This window comes from Taudactylus pleione, unplaced genomic scaffold (assembly GCF_031769625.1).
Source record: "Taudactylus pleione unplaced genomic scaffold, aTauple2 ptg000442l, whole genome shotgun sequence".
Lineage (NCBI taxonomy): Eukaryota > Metazoa > Chordata > Amphibia > Anura > Myobatrachidae > Taudactylus > Taudactylus pleione.
The window spans coordinates 5,198,116-5,214,596 of NW_028284844.1; the positions used below are offsets into that span (position 1 = coordinate 5,198,116).

Genomic DNA, 16,481 nt, shown 5'->3' on the forward strand with positions numbered 1-16,481 from the left:
GCTCGTCGCGTCTGGCGCATGCGCACGACGGAGCTCCCTCCGTCGTGCGCATGCTCAGTCCATAACATCGACCCACTTGCGAGCGGACAGCCGCTCGCGAGTGGGTCTGAATCAGGCCCTATGATCGCTAATGCACCAATATATATATAAACCTTGTCCTGTATTGTACTGTAAAGCCGGGTACGCACTTAACTATATGCTCCATGAGCGATATCGTTAAGTGTTTCCCCTTCACCCGGCTCAACGATAACGCGCATACACATTACACACCAAACGATATCGTTCAGTGACGTCACCCTCCCTCATCCGTGAACATGCAGTTTCTGACGATATCATCAGGTTGGACTGCATGTTCGGGCTGTGAAAGATATCGTTAACGATTTACAGGAGCGTGTATAGCTAACGATAACGTTCATACACACTGGGCGATATAAACGCTATCAACGATAACGATATAGTTATCGTACATATCGATATAGTTATCGTACATATCATTAAATTTGTTGTCTATTGTGTATGAGCCCTAAGTCACTGGCTTCTTGTTCACTTATTTATGGACTGTGTAAGGCGTTGCGGAACACTTGTGGCACTATATAAATAAAGGATTATAATAAGAATAACTAATGCCCTACTGTAGTTCATTTTATGCCCCATAGTAGTGCCCTAGTTAATGTTATGCACCATAGTAGTGCCCTAGTTAATGTTATGCACCATAGTAGTGCCCTAGTTCACATTATACCGCACAGTGCCCAAGTTTATGCTATGTCACATTGTTGTGCCCCAAGTCAACAATATGCCACATTGTACTGCTTCCAGTACACATGCCACACAGTTCCCCCAATTCACATTATGCCACACAGTGCTTAGCGCCAATTCCGGGAACCTGGTAGACAACTGTATGACTTGGCTGCAGTTGAGCCATGCACCAGAGGTGGGCCCCCTAACCCTGCAGGCCTATAGCAAAGGCAATCACTGCACACACTATAGGTACGCCCATGAGTATGCAGCCCCTAAACAAATCCAGGGCTCAATTTACGCAATGCCGACATTTATGCAAATCGAGCAATTATTGACATTGCCCATGCGTGAACGCTACATTGCGCTCGTCTAGCGATTGTATTGTGAGTATGCTTATACAAAGGATTCACTCGCAAAATGAGTGACAGGTATTCAGCGTTTAGAGGAGGTACCGAGGGGGGGGGGTCTTAGGCAAACGCAAGCCGGTCTGACCCATTAAACTCTTCATGGGCGTGCAGAGATTAGCTATTGCGATCTCCTCCGCAGCATGAGAGCTCTTTGCGTGTCAGGAGATCTGCTGTGTTTGAGGCTGGTCAGACTTGACTTATAGTACAAGCTGCGTGACTGGCCGATGTCAATGTTAACGATGTTTACTAAGTTGCATGTAGTCGGGCGTACATGAGAAGGCAGCAGTGGGCTAAGCTTTGGACGGCATTAGCGTATTTTAGCAACTGTGATCCTTAAAAGATTGCAGTTGCCATGGCATTAGCGTAAATCTCTGAATCATGTGCTTAGACCGCATACAAGACCCTAATATGTGATTTGTTATTAACTTCTATTACATTTAATCGTTGTGGATATTTGCAGGCTGGAACTGAAGTGGTCGGTGTTAGAACTGGCTGAGCCGTATTATCGCATCTGTGAAAATTCCGGGACTCTCGCAGTGAAGTTGATTAGAACGGGGAGCAGTAGAGATCCGGCATTTGTTGGCATAAAGGTAAGATTTAATATAACGGTGGGGAGTTGGAAAACTGTCTGTATGTCGGAATATCTGTAACATTTTTATAATTTGTGAACGGAAAAATATTAATAAAAGTTATGTAGTATAGTAAAAAAAAAACATGAATTCTGTGTAATGTGGGTCATTATTATTAACAGTTCTTTATATAGTGCAGACACATACTCTGCAGCGTTTTACAGAGAATATTTTAGTAATTTACATCAGTCCTTGCCAGGGGTGTATATAGGGTTCCGAGCGCGCCTGGCAAACTAATGGACTGGCGCCCCCCTCCCCCCATAATTTCTGAATAATAATACTATACATTAAATAAGTACTTAAAATGATTCCCCAGCTATCCCCTATGCAGTGCCACCAGTAGTAGTTCCCACTATGCAGTGCCCCCAGTAGCGACCACCCCCCATACAGTACCCCCAGTAGTAGTCCCCTCTATACAGTGCCCCCAGTAGTAGTCCCCCCTTTGCTGCATTGCCCCCAGTAGTAGTCCCCCCTGTTTGGCGGCCCCAGTATTGTCCACCCCCCCATAAAGTGCCCCCAGTAGCGGCCACCAGCTATACAATGCCCCCAGTAGTAGTCCCCCCTATACAGTGCCCCCAGTAGTAGTCCCCCCTATACAGTGCCCACTGTAGTAGTCCCCCCTATGCTGCATATACTGCATACTGTAAGTACCTAAAATATCGCAAAGGACAGTTCTCCCGATAAGCAGTGGCGGAACTCCCGGAGACAATGGAGTGTGTTACCAGCGGACGCCCGCTCCTTCTCTCCCCCCCAGCGCCACTACTGAGCTGTGGGTCCTGCAGTGCACTATGGGAGTGACGTCATGATGTCACTCCCATAGTCCCGAGGAGCAGGCTCCGGGGACGGAAGGCAGCAGCACTGAAGCGGGGTGTTGAAGGTAAGTTGTTTTTTTTTGCAACATATATATATGTGTGCGCGCGCGGGGGCAAAATACTGGGGGCACTACAGGGGGCTTAATACTGGGGGCTTTACAGGGGGCTTACTACTGGGGGCACTACAAGGGGCACAATACTGGGGGCATTACAGGGGGCTTAATACTGGAGGCATTAAAGGGGGCTTAATACTGGGGGTATTACAGGGGGCACTACAGGGGGCTTAATACTGGGGGCTTAATACTGGGGGCATTACATGGGGGCTTACTACTGGGGGCACTACAGGGGGCTTAATACTGGGGGCACTACAGGTGGCTGAATACTGAGGGCACTACAGGAGGCTTAATACTGGGGGCATTACAGAGGGTTTACTACTGGGGGCATCTACAGGGGGCTTAATACTGGGGGCATTACAGGGGGCTTACTACTGGGGGCACTACAGGGGGCTTAATACTGGGGGCATTACAGGGGGCTTAATACTGGGGGCTTTACAGATGGCTTTATACTGGGGGCATTACAGGGGGCTTAATACTGGGGGCACTACTGGGGGCATTACAAGGGGTTTACTACTGCGGGCACTACAGGGGGCTTAATACTGGGGGCATTACAGGGGGATTAATACTGGCATCATTACAGGGGGCTTACTACTGGGGGCACTACAGGGAGCTTAATACTGGGGGCACTACAGGGGGCTTAATACTGGGGGCATTACAGGAGGCTTAATACTGGGGGCACTACAGGGGGCTTAATACTGGGGGCATTACAGGGGGATTAATACTGGGATCATTACAGGGGGCTTACTACTGGGGGCACTACAGGGAGCTTACTACTGGGGGCACTACAGGGGACTTACTACTGGGGGCATTACAGGGGGCTTAATACTGGGGGCATTACAGGGAGCTTAATACTGGGGGCACTACAGGGGACTTACTACTCGGGGCACTACAGGGGGCTTACTACTGGGGGCTTACTACTGGGGGCATTACAGGGGGTTTACTACTGGGGGCACTACTGGCGGTATTACAGGGGGCTTACTACTAGGGGCACTACAGGGGGCATTACAGGGGGCTTACTACTGGGGGCACTACAGGGGCCTTACTACTGCTGGCATCATATGGGGGCACTACAGGGGGCATTACAGGGGCCTTACTACTGGGGGCATCATATGGGGGCACTGCATAGGGGGACCACTACTGGAGGTACTGCATAGGGGAAACACTACTGGAGGCACTGCATAGGGGGACCATTACTGTAGTTTGTAGTTCATTACATTTAGTAAATGAACAATTTTAGTAAACGATTTTCGTTCATTTTTCACTTGAAAAAATTAACGAAAATCGTTTACTAAAATCGTTCATTTACTAAATCGTTGTGTCTGTATGCAACTTTAGCTTTCGGCACTAGGGGAAGGGTTAGGGTTAGGCTTTTAGGCTTCGAGGGTGGGTTAGGGTTAGGCTACAGTAGGTTAGAGTTTGGTGTTAGGGTTAGGACAGTTGATCTTAGTGGGTCGGGATTCTGACTGTCGGGATTCTGACCGCAGGCATCTCGTACCCAACCCCTTCCTGATGATTTTCAGACATAATTGACATATACTCAATTACATTAGAATTCTTTTTTACCATTCACTGCTGTCAAACTTCAACAAATATGAGCAGAAATGTTGTTTTGGGGGCACATTCTTTAACTTTATATGAATATCACAAAAAAAAAAAAGAGAAAATGTTTTTTTTTCCTGCTGCGATTCTGCTTTTTCTTCCCTTGCGCAAATGATCCGTTGCTACAGGTCACAGCTCACTATCTGTAACATATTATTAAATAAACCATATTTCGTCCAGCCAAGAAAGGCGCCTTCATGTGTATTACTGATATATAAAGTCTATTTTCTCATAAGAGCAACTTGGAAGTAAATTCTGGCTTTCCTGTAAATGGTAAAACTTCCAATCATTTTCCACATTTGTGGGCACTATAAACCCAGCCGTGGCTTAATTTTATATTTCCGTCCACTTGCAAAATGCAGGAAAGTTTGGGGGCCTTCCAGAGACAGCGCTTGGAATAGACTACCTCCAGCATGGGCTTTACCTATTTCAGCCTGCCAAGTCCTGAAAGGTGGCTTTGGACTAGAGGAAGATATTAATGATGGGCTCTGGTTCTGTGTGCATGGAAATGTAAAATCGGAGATAACAAGCCTAGTGAAATCTGGCTTATGGCGATAAGGCGAGCCAAATACAACGAATGTGTGACCAGATAACGAGGCATCCTCCGAGAAACGCTCAGTGCTTCCATCCCCCGGTCAGGCCTGGGTAAATGTTCCCTGTTAGGGGTAAACACTGACCATCTGTCTATTGTTCTTAGGTTACTTAGTGTGTTCGCTTCTTCAGTTTCTGCCTCTGGGGACGTTCCTGTGCTCAGTGCTTGGGGTGCCAGATAGGAAGGCAGAATTTGGAAGGGTACTGTATGTTGTTTAAGAAAAAAAAAAAATAAATCACTTAAAGACGTAGAAATTTATTTTTGTCTTTGCTCTACGACAATTTTGAATTAATTAATAATCCAACTTTTACATCAACTCAATTTCATCTGCAAATTTGTACAGGGTGGCATTTCAAGATGCGAGGCATTCCGACCGTTTTCGCCAGCACCTCGAGGCCACCACCATTTCACGATTCTTTATTGCACTCCATAGATGTAGGCAGTAAAAGCTGTGCTGTAGATATCGATGATATGTACACCCAGACATCGCAGCTGCACTTGGCTGATAATAGAATGACATCTGCATGTGTATATATATATATATATATATATATATATTCACACACACAGTATGCATCAATTTAATGGTATAGTGATTGCCGGTTTGTATAACTATAAAGATGATATTTATTTTTTAAAGGTACAGGAGATCTCTGCCAGGCTGGGAATGGATTTCACGCATAGCAGCGCAAGTCTCGTCCAGTTTGATCCAGGTTGGTTATTTCATTGTTTTTACATAAACATTTTATTAATATATTAATATATTACAGGTTGAGTCTCCCATGTCCAAATATTCCGAAATACGGAATATTCCTAAATACGGAATTATTTTGGCATGACTGAGATAATGAAACCTTTGATTTCTGATGGTTCAATGTACACAAACTTTGTCTAAGGCACAAATTATTACAAATATTGTATAAACTTACCTTCAGGCTCTGTGTATAAGGTGTATATGAAACCTAAATGAATTTCATGTATGTACACAAACTTTGCTTGAGCCACAAAATTATTGAAAATATTGTATAAAATTACCTGCAGGCTCTGTGTATAAGGTGTATATAACACATAAATGCATTCTGTGTGTATATTTGGGTCCCATTCCTAAGATATTTCATTATGATATGCAATTATTCCAAAATACGGAATAAAATACTCCTGGTCCCAAGAATTTTGAATATGGGAGATGCAACCTGTAATATATATATATACAGTCAGGTGCATAACTATTGGGACATTGACAGAATTTCATATTTTCACTCTATTCACCACCACAATGGCTTTGAAATGAAACAAACAATATGTGCTTTAACTGCAGACTTTCAGATTTAATTTGAGGGTAATTACATCCAAATCAGGTGAACGGTGTAGGAATTACAACGGTTTCTATATGTGCCTCCCACTTTTTAAGAGGCCAAAAGTAATGGGACAAACTAAACAATCCTTAATCTAACTTTCACTTTTAATACTTTGTTGCAAATCCTTTGCAGGCAATTACAGCCTGAAGTCTGGAACGCATAGACATCACCAGACGCTGGGTTTCATCCCTGGTGATGCTCTGCCAGGCCTCTACTGCAAATGTCTTCAGTTCCTGCTTGTTCTTGGGGCATTTTCCCTTCAGTTTTGTCTTCATCAAGTGAAATGCATGCTCAATCGGATTCAGGTCAGGGGATTGACTTGGCCATTGCATAACACTCCACTTTGTAGCCTTAAAAAACTCTTTGGTTGCTTTTGCAGTATGCTTCGGGTCATTGTCCATCTGCACTGTGAAGCGCCGTCCAATGAGTTCTGAAGCAGTTGACTGAATATGAGCATATAATATTGCCCGAAACACTTCAGAATTCATTCTGCTGCTTTTGTCAGCAGTCACATCATCAATAAATACAAGGGAACCTGTTCCATTGGCAGCCATACATGCCCATGCCATGACCCTACCACCACCATGAGGTGGCATGTTTTGGATCATGAGCAGTTCCTTTCCTTCTCCATACTCTTCTCTTCCCATCACTCTGGTACAAGTTGATCTTTGTCTCATCTGTTCATAGGATGTTGTTCTAGAACTGTAATGGCTTTTTTAGATGTTGTTTGGCAAACTCTAATCTGGTCTTCCTGTTTTTGTGGCTCACCAATGGTTTACATCTTTTGGTGAACCCTTTATATTCACTCTTGTGAAGTCGTCTCTTGATTGTTGACTTTGAGAGTGTTCTTGATTTGGCCAACTGTTGTGAAGGGGTTTTTCTTCACCAGGGAAATAATTATTTTGTCATCCACCACAGTTGTTTTCCATGGTCTTCCGTGTCTTTTGGTGTTTTGGTGTTGCTGAGCTCTCCGGTGCATTCTTTCTTTTTAAGAATGTTCCAAACAGTTGATTTGGCCACACCTAATGTTTTTGCTATCTCTCTGATGGGTTTGTTTTGATTTTTCAGCCTAATGATGGCTTGCTTCACTGATAGTGACAGCTCTTTGAATCTCATGAGAGTCGACAGCAACTGATTCCAAATGCAAATGTCACACCTAGAAATCAACTCCAGACCTTTTACCTGCTTAATTGATAATGAAATAACGAGGGAATAGCCCACACCTGTCCATGAAATAGCTTTTGAGTTGATAGTCCCATTACTTTTGGCCCCTTAAAAAGTGGGAGGCACATATAGAAACCATTGTAATTCCTACACCGTTCACCTGATTTGGATGTAATTACCCTCAAATTAAATCTGAAAGTCTGCAGTTAAAGCACATCTTGTTTGTTTCATTTCAAAGCCATTGTGGTGGTGAATAGAGACCAAAATACGAAAATTCTGTCAATGTCCCAATATTTATGCACCTGACTGTATATATTGAAGAAACCTTCTTCCTTTGATCCTCCTTCGCATAATGCGAGCCTTATAACCTTCTTGAGACTGACTGATTCTGACATTCTGAATGAGACAGGCCCTAGAATATTTGATAATCTAACAAGGGATGAAAGGAGGGCTTTAAGCTCCCTTAGAGACAATTTGAATCTTGTCTTTAGACCTGCCGATAAGGGAGGTGCTATCGTAATTAAGGATTGGCTAGATTACGATAAGGAAATAATGAGACAGTTAGCTGATACGAACACCTATATGAAGCTGTATCAGAACCCTACTGATAAATTGAAAAAATGTGTTGATGATCTGATTAACATGGGGTTGTTTAATAATTGTTTGGATAAGGATGTAGCAGAGTTTTTAAAAGTTGAATATCATGTAACACCTATTATATACACACTCCCTAAGATCAATAAAGACCCCTTGCACCCACCTGGGAGACCTATAATCTCCGCAAGGAGTTCTTTGCTGCAACGCTTGGCAATTTATATAGATACTATACTGCAACCCTATGTGATAAAGAGTCCGAGTTACATCAGAGATACGGGGGATTTTTTGGAAAAGTTGAATGAAGTTGGTGAGCTCTCCATTGATAGCTTTCTGGTTACAATGGATGTGTGCTCATTATATACCATAATTCCCCATATAGATGGACTTGGAGCTTCACGAAATATATTAACTGGGGCCAACATGATGGGGAGTGTGATGAACCATCCCCCGATTGAATTTCTATTAGAGATGACAGAATTGGTATTAGGTAATAATTTTTTCATATATGGAAAAGATTATTACCTACAGCGTTCCGGGACGGCGATGGGATCTAGTCTCGCACCGGCGTATGTGAACATCTACATGACCGAGTACGAGATGAGACATATATTCCCGCCGTTCTGGACGCAAATTTCATTTTTCAAACGTTTCATAGATGATATTTTCTTGATTTGAAGCGGCACACGGGAAAGTTTTCTGGATATGATGACCCACTTTAATAGTTTAGATAATCCTGTCCGTTTTACATATCAGATTGATAATAGTAAAATCAATTTTCTTGACTTAACGATCTATAAGGATGGTGCAAAGATCGGCACCACTCTTTACAAGAAAGAAACGGATCAAAATACATTTCTACAGGCTTCCAGCTTTCACCCTACTCATTTGAAAAATAGTCTACCCATTTCACAGTTCCTTCGAGTACTCAGGAACAATACCGATAGTAACAATACAGAGCTGACCAAGATGACAACAAGTTTTCTTGAATGTGGATATAACAAAATGACTATTCAGAGGTGCCTCAAAACAGCCAGAGCACGCTATAAATATGGTAAAAACTGACCTGGAATATCAAAGAGTGATTCGCGTATGGTCTATGTAAGCACATATGATACCAAATCTAACTTGGTTAGAAAAAGCATCAAAAAACACTGGCCGATATTGTCAATGGATCCTGCTTTGAAGAATATAGGTAAGGCCCCACCATTAATGGCTTATAGGCGAGGACCTAATTTAAAGCAGATGCTACTAAGACCAATGGCGAGACCAACATCAGACACCTCACAAACATGGCTACGTATACAGAAACCTGGGTGCTTTAAATGCACGGGATGCGTCACCTGTGGGGCTATGCAGAAAGGCCCATATTTTCCACATCCTTTGACGGGACGAAAATTGTGGATTAAATATAAACTTTTATGCACAATGGATCATGTCATATATGTGCTTACCTGCCCGTGTGGCCTATGTTACGTGGGAATGACCACCAGATGCTTTCGTGAAAGAATGGCGAACCACAGGTTATCGATTCGTCAGGCATTGACCACTGGTATCTCGGACACACCTGGTGCTATACATTTTATGAAATTATGTCATCAAGTTGCTACGCTGAAGTGTCGACTAATTGACTGGGTGCCCGCCCCCGGTCAGGGGTGGTGATAGGCCATTAAAATTACGGAGGCTTGAGAGTTGGTGGATTAATAAGCTGGGAACTATGACCCCGAGAGGTCTTAATGAATTGAATCCTTTGGATATATTTTTGAAATAAATATGGTATTTAAATATTAGGGGTTATCTATCTTGAGAAAATTTAGCATGTTTATGTCACAAGCATTATTATATTGTTGTTTTGATATTATTATTTGATGTATTGTTTTTAGTGTATACCTCTATTTGTACCCAAATCTGTCTGGCTATAATGCTGTGCTGGTAGTTAACCAGTATATAAACTGATGCATGACATTTTTATGTATTGATGCTCTTTGTATGTGACAGCCAGGTTCTGACAGCTTGTATATATCTGACAACATGTATTGTACCACGTGATGTAAACAGCAGACGTGGCATCTATCAGACTGACGTAGCTCCGCCCCCTTTTTTCCTGAGATATAGTCGAGTCGATTCAATCACCTGTTTATTTGGATGTGCCATAACGGAACAGCAGTGGCAAAGAAATGGGTTAGCTCCGAGTCACTGCGGTATTATTGCAGTAGGAGAGTGTCATTTACACTCGCGATGTACTCTAGCTTTTGTTGCAGTAACCGTTGCTAGGTTACCCAGCGGTGGGTGACGTGATTTCCGGCTTGTGTCACGTGACTTCCGGTTTTTGCGGCCGTCCCGCATCAGGTCTAACAGTATGATCTGGTGGTGAGTTGCATTAGGGTTGATTGGTTTGGGTATATAAATAGAGGTTGTTTATCACATTAGTGTATACTGTCTGGTGATGTGAACACTTGCATAAGGATGATGTTTATGATGATGCTGGAGTCTTGAGGAATGTCCTTCGGGACCGAAACGTCGACAATACTTGGCAGTGTTGATTAAAATAGCGTGAACTTTTAACTCTGGTGAGTGTCCTCTGTTATTTTCCATAACTGGGGAATACAACTGGATATATATATATGTATATATATATTTCTTAAATGTATTATTTATAAAATATATACACTGTAAATTATACAACAGTTATTCAAAGTATTTTCTCTATAATACTTTATTATATGATATACAAAATGAATTAACTTTCATAAGAGTACAATATAGGACAGCAGATAATAAAATAGGAAACAATGAGCTGAATTCACAGAACTGATTTTTTTTTTTTTATTGTGGTAAAATTAGTGGTAAAATTAGTTTGGACAGTATTCAAAATCAAAATATTGCTGGCAGCGAGCCGGGGGACTCGGCAGTGGGATCTTTAGAGACTGGCTTAGAAGGTTGTCCCAATGTGGAATGTGGGTTTTACGTTATCAACTTACATCCTACCCTCAGGTACTCCCTAATGATGGATAACACCGGACTGCTTTGCTATCGATCCAATTCTTTATTTTATTCGTATTCAGAAATAAACAATTATATACTTAGTGAATGTGCCAATTTTTAATACAACATTTTATAAATGACAAATTGTTGTAGTTTATAGGGTCCTGTTTAGAAATAAAATCCTCCCCGTGGCCTGAGGGGGTGGGGCGATCCTTGTCACCGATATTCTGCATAACAGAGCAACGCAGCATCTCCGGGAATGCGGGGATCTGTCCCTGAGTGAAGGAAACGTTGTGAGACAGCACCCTGGCCACGAGGTCATGTCCCCACGTGAGGAGTCCAGAATTGACTACAAAATTGTGGGTCTCTGCAGCAGTCTCAGCCCTCCCTGCTGTGTCTCTCCATAGCCCCAGCACACACCCCTGTGTCTCTGCAGCAGTCTCATCCCTCCCCGCTGTGTCTCTCCATAGCCCCAGCATACACCCCTGTGTCTCTGCAGCAGTCTCATCCCTCCCCGCTGTGTCTCTCCATAGCCCCAGCACACCCCCTGTGTCTCTGCAGCAGTGCCCCCCCCCCGATGTGCGCGCGCCGAAGGGCGTGGTCACGTAAAAATGGTGCGTGTCAATATGACACACCACTTTATTTTCACACTGAACATTCCTATCCATATGCACCTTAACCCCAGTAGTACCCCTTATACAGTACCCCTAGTATGCATTTGTGGTCCCTCTTATGCTGGCCCATAGTAGTGCCCCTTATACAGTATCCCCAGTAGTGGTCCCCCTTATACAGCCCCCAATTAGTTCCCCTTACTCAGTACCCCCAGTAGTGACCCCCCAAATGCAGTGCCCCATGTAGTGTTCACCGTTATGCAGTGCTCCCAGTAGTAGTCCCCACAATGCAGTGCGCCCAGTAGCGGTATCCCCTTATGCAGTGCCCTTTATATAGTGCCCCCAGTAGTAGTCCCCCCCCTATGCAGTGCCCTTTATATAGTGCAGCCAGCAGTAGTCCCCCCATGCAGTTTTCCCAGTAGTGGTCCCCTTATGCAGGCACCCAGTAGTGATCCCCCCTATCCAGTGCCCCCTTCCTATTATTGCCCCCAGTAGAGGTCCCCCGAGTGCAGTGCCTCTAGTAGTAGGCCCCTTTTATAATGCCCCCAGTGGTAGTTCCCCCCCAAGTTGTAGTCCCCAGTAGAGGTTCCCCCTCCCGATTAAGTGCCCCCAGTAGTAGCCCCCCCCCCAGTAGAGGTCCTCCCAATAATGGTACCCCCAGTAGTATCCACCCCTCCCCCATTGTGCCCCCATCCCAGTAGAGGTCCCCCCAGTAGTAGCCACCCCCCTCCCCCGTTGTGCCCCCAGTACTGCAGATAGGTTAAAAAAATATATATATAAAAATATACTTACCTGAATCCACGCTGCTTCTGCTCCGGTCCGCGACGCCGCCCCGCCGCCCGACAGTCCTCCCGGGCTGGCGCGCTCAGCATTATGGGACAGACGTAATGACGTCATGACGTCTGTCCCATTACCCACTGCAGGAGCCGGACGGAAGTCCGGCTCTTGCAGTGGGTGCTGCAGCAGTCAATGAGAGTCTATCTGACTCTCATTGGCTGCTGTTTAACACATGCATCCCCGCCAGCGCTGGCGGCGATGCGTGTGTTATGCACAGCCTGAGCCCGCCTCCTGGCGATATTGGGCAAGCGCTCAGGGGGGGGAACGGGCTCAGGTGTGCAGCACAGGACTGGCGCTGGAAGCCTAGCGCCGGTCCTGTGTAAATGTGTAGCGCTGAGCGCACTCATTGCGGTCGGCGCTACACTGGCTAACTAGGGCGGGCCGGTACCGTGGCCGGCGGGCCCCCCCCACGCCGCCAGTCCAACGGCGCCCAGGGCACGCACCCCGCTCGCCCTGCCCTAGTTACGCCACTGCTCTGCAGCAGTCTCAGCCCTACCTGCAGTGTCTCTCCATAGCTTCAGCTATTCAGTTTGGAGCAGCTTCGACCGCAGGGGCCATCTGAGAGAGGCGGCCCGGGGGTACTCACCCCCAGTACCCTTCCATAATTGTCCGCTGCTCTGTCCTGATCCTCCCCCCCCAACTCCATCCCTCCCCTTCCTCCTGCAGCTGCATATTTACCCATTACCGGCGGGTCCTCCTTATTTCCGGCCAGGCTAAGGTCTGTCCCTTAGCCGTTGTGGCGCGTGCCCTAGCTCCTGCTGCACATGCATGTTGGAGATGGGACAGACCTTACAGAACTATTATATAGATATTGTATACTATGCATATATATATATATATATATAAAAAATGATGTTCTGTAGTGGGAGAGCACTCGTACATTAACATGAGCTGCATACTGCACTGGGCACTCTCCTGGTCAGTGTCCTCCACGAATTGGCCACAAGGGGCAGTGTTCCTATGGATAACAATACAGCATTTTACCTGAGCAGAACAGCAGCTCCCACTAACAGATATAAAAGCACGTACACAGTAGTTACATAGATATAAAAGCACGTACACAGTAGTTACATAGATATAAAAGCACGTACACAGTAGTTACATAGATATAAAACCACGTACACAGTAGTTACATAGATATAAAACCACGTACACAGTAGTTACATAGATATAAAACCACGTACACAGTAGTTACATAGATATAAAACCACGTACACAGTAGTTACATAGATATAAAAGCACGTACACAGTAGTTACATAGATATAAAACCACGTACACAGTAGTTACATAGATATAAAAACAAGTGCACAGTAGTTACTGTACATAGATATAAAAGCACGTACACAGTAGTTACATAGATATAAAAGCACGTACACAGTAGTTACTGTACATAGATATAAAAGCACGTACACAGTAGTTACATACTGTAAATAGAGAAGAGCCTAAGCCGGTACGGGCTAGAAAATGAAATGTTCGTTACACACAGGGTGTATATTCCCTTCCTGATTTGGACCCTAAACAATGAGTGATCTGTTTGCTATATGGGAATATGGGTATATGGGAAACTCCTGAACGCAAGACTCCTCTATTCAGGGAGACAAAGCGGGCACAGATGCAGGGATTACCCGGAGCTGCTGTAGGACAATACTGCCAGAGTGGATAGATGCTCAGTGCTAATAGACAGGCCAATTAAATAAGCAATCGTACAACACAAAGAGAGAGAGAGGTTATATTGTTCAATGACAAGTCAGTGCGTCATGTTAATGAGCGGATATATATATGAAGGGGCCCGTTATACAGTCATTTTCACATTTTAACCAACAAATACCTAGAATAGAAAGTGCTTTGTATTATATTTTAGAGGTGGTAATTGTCATTGGCTTCATGAATTGGCAACAGATATTCACTGGTCTACTTTTTAAAGGGCAAATAGTCCAATCACTTAAGGGGGTTGCCGCCGGCAGTCGCTATGGCTATGATGGAGTACAAAATCATAACAGAATGTTTATTAGCCGATGAAAGCTATTTTTTTTCAGTTGCCAACAATAATCATATTTTGACAATTTATATTACTATTTACTGATACAATAACTACTAAGGGGGCACATTGTTTGGAAGAGGAGACTGCCTTCTTCAAGCAAGGGTGCCCCCATGTGTGTTTGGGCCAGTTTGGTGGTTGTAGGGCACAATCTTCCCTACCATATATGGAAAAACTTAATTTTCAGGCAGGTGATCACAAGACTATAGCTACTAAGTGGGAACTGTATTTATTTATAGGGGTCTATTCATCATCACTTAATTTCTGCAAAAACAAAAATTTTCACCTGCTTCTGTAGAAGTTTTTGGGCCATTCATCCAAAAGGCAACGCAGGATGGAATCCGTATGATTTACCGCCGGCCCGCATGGTTCTAATCCGACCGCGGCAGCCCGACAGAGGAGGAAATCCCGTTTGTCCTTAGGGTAAGTATAACTAACCTAATCCCCCCCTAACCCTAACCCTCCCTTAGGGGTGCCTAACCCTATCCCCCCCCCTAACCCTATCCCCCTCCCGCAACCCGCTCCTTCCCTATGGGAAGGAGTCTCGGGTTGTGAAGATGGATCCTTTCGTATGCTTCCACCCCTGTCCAGCTCCTTCCACCATGCGTCGGGGCTTTTGTGCACATGCGTGAAGCGCTTCGGGGAAACAGCTGGTTTTCGGATCAGCTGTCTCCGCACAGGAGCAATGATGAATTGCTCTGGCGCTCTCGTCGAGTCAGTATGTTAATTATCGGGGTCCCGATAATTAACATAATGAAGAAAGCCCTAAAAGTGGGAACCCCCCCTCTTTCAGACAACAGTGCCCCCACAATGTTTTTATGTCTATAGAAAGATTATTATTGAAAGGGGATTTTTACAGATGAAGAACTATAAATTATAGATCAACATATTCACTTTCTGTAAGTAAAAAAATTAAAAATAAACCAAAACATACCCAAACCCTTTATACCTCTGCATTGTAGAAAGATAATCAAGAATAATCACTTTCCACAAGAGCAGTAAGTCGTTCACATTATCAACTTATCATCATATTATTACTGTACTAGCACCGGGCTTTGCATCTTGTACAGAAAACGACTACAGCAGTGTAAGTGTAACACTGGTACATTAGTAGCCGGATGGCATTTTAAAAAGCCCCTTCGCTTGGCCACTGTTCTCTCCTTGCTGACACATAAAGCTTTGGAATTCAGCAGGGAATGTAAAATTCATTAAATTCATGGCGAAGGGATCACTTAACTCATTGGGATTATGAGAGGACATCTGTTTTGGAGAGCCAGCAAATAACGTGACACAGGTGTTATATGAAAGGGGCAGCAAAGAGTGCTGGGAAAATCTATAAACCCAGCGCCAGGTGGAATAAATTGTCATTAGCCGGTCGGCTATCAGCATCAGAAATAATCCTGCAACTGGAGAGGAGTCAGGCAAAGTACTGTATGTAATAAGCTGCCCTTAACTTTATGGGGCAGATAAAAAAAGGCATATACTTTGTGCATTACATATATATATATAATATGTATGTCTTATGTATGTGTTTGTGCATATATTATAGATGAGCGGTTTTGCTGTAAACCGAACACACACAAACTTTGGTGTTCCGAGTCGAAGAGTTCTGACTCAGGTCTTTTTGCCAAGTCCGGAACTTGGATCTAAAAACTGGATCTTTTTTAAGCCGGGTGACTTATATTATATTATGGCGCAAATCCATCTGCCCCTTCAGAGGTGGCCAATCATTGTCCTACTGTTCTACAGATTGACATTGGACAACAGAAAATCTCATCGATCCCATTCCTCCCGTACAGGGCAGGAGATGGCGCTGTACAGCGATTACAGATAAGCGGCCAGGAACACATGACCTAGATGGGAAGTTCCTAGTTGTCTTCTTGGAATTTGTGCATCTGCATACCCGCAGGAGTGCAGTGCTATATTGAGAGGTCGCTCTCCCTACAGTGGGTACACACTGAGACGATGTCGGCACAATATGTAATTTCCGGCCAAATCAA

At 44.2% G+C, this 16,481-nt stretch overlaps 1 protein-coding gene across 1 annotated transcript in view; it reads left to right on the forward strand.

Annotated features, from left to right (window-relative positions):
* The window catches only part of LOC148505705 (FRAS1-related extracellular matrix protein 1-like), a 244,847-nt gene that overhangs the window by 194,828 nt on the left and 33,538 nt on the right, over window positions 1-16,481 (forward strand). The window contains exons 28-29 of the mRNA XM_088447872.1: window positions 1,606-1,735; window positions 5,534-5,606. Coding sequence (XP_088303998.1) covers window positions 1,606-1,735; window positions 5,534-5,606 — 203 coding nt within the window. The remainder of the gene's footprint in view (window positions 1-1,605; window positions 1,736-5,533; window positions 5,607-16,481) is intronic.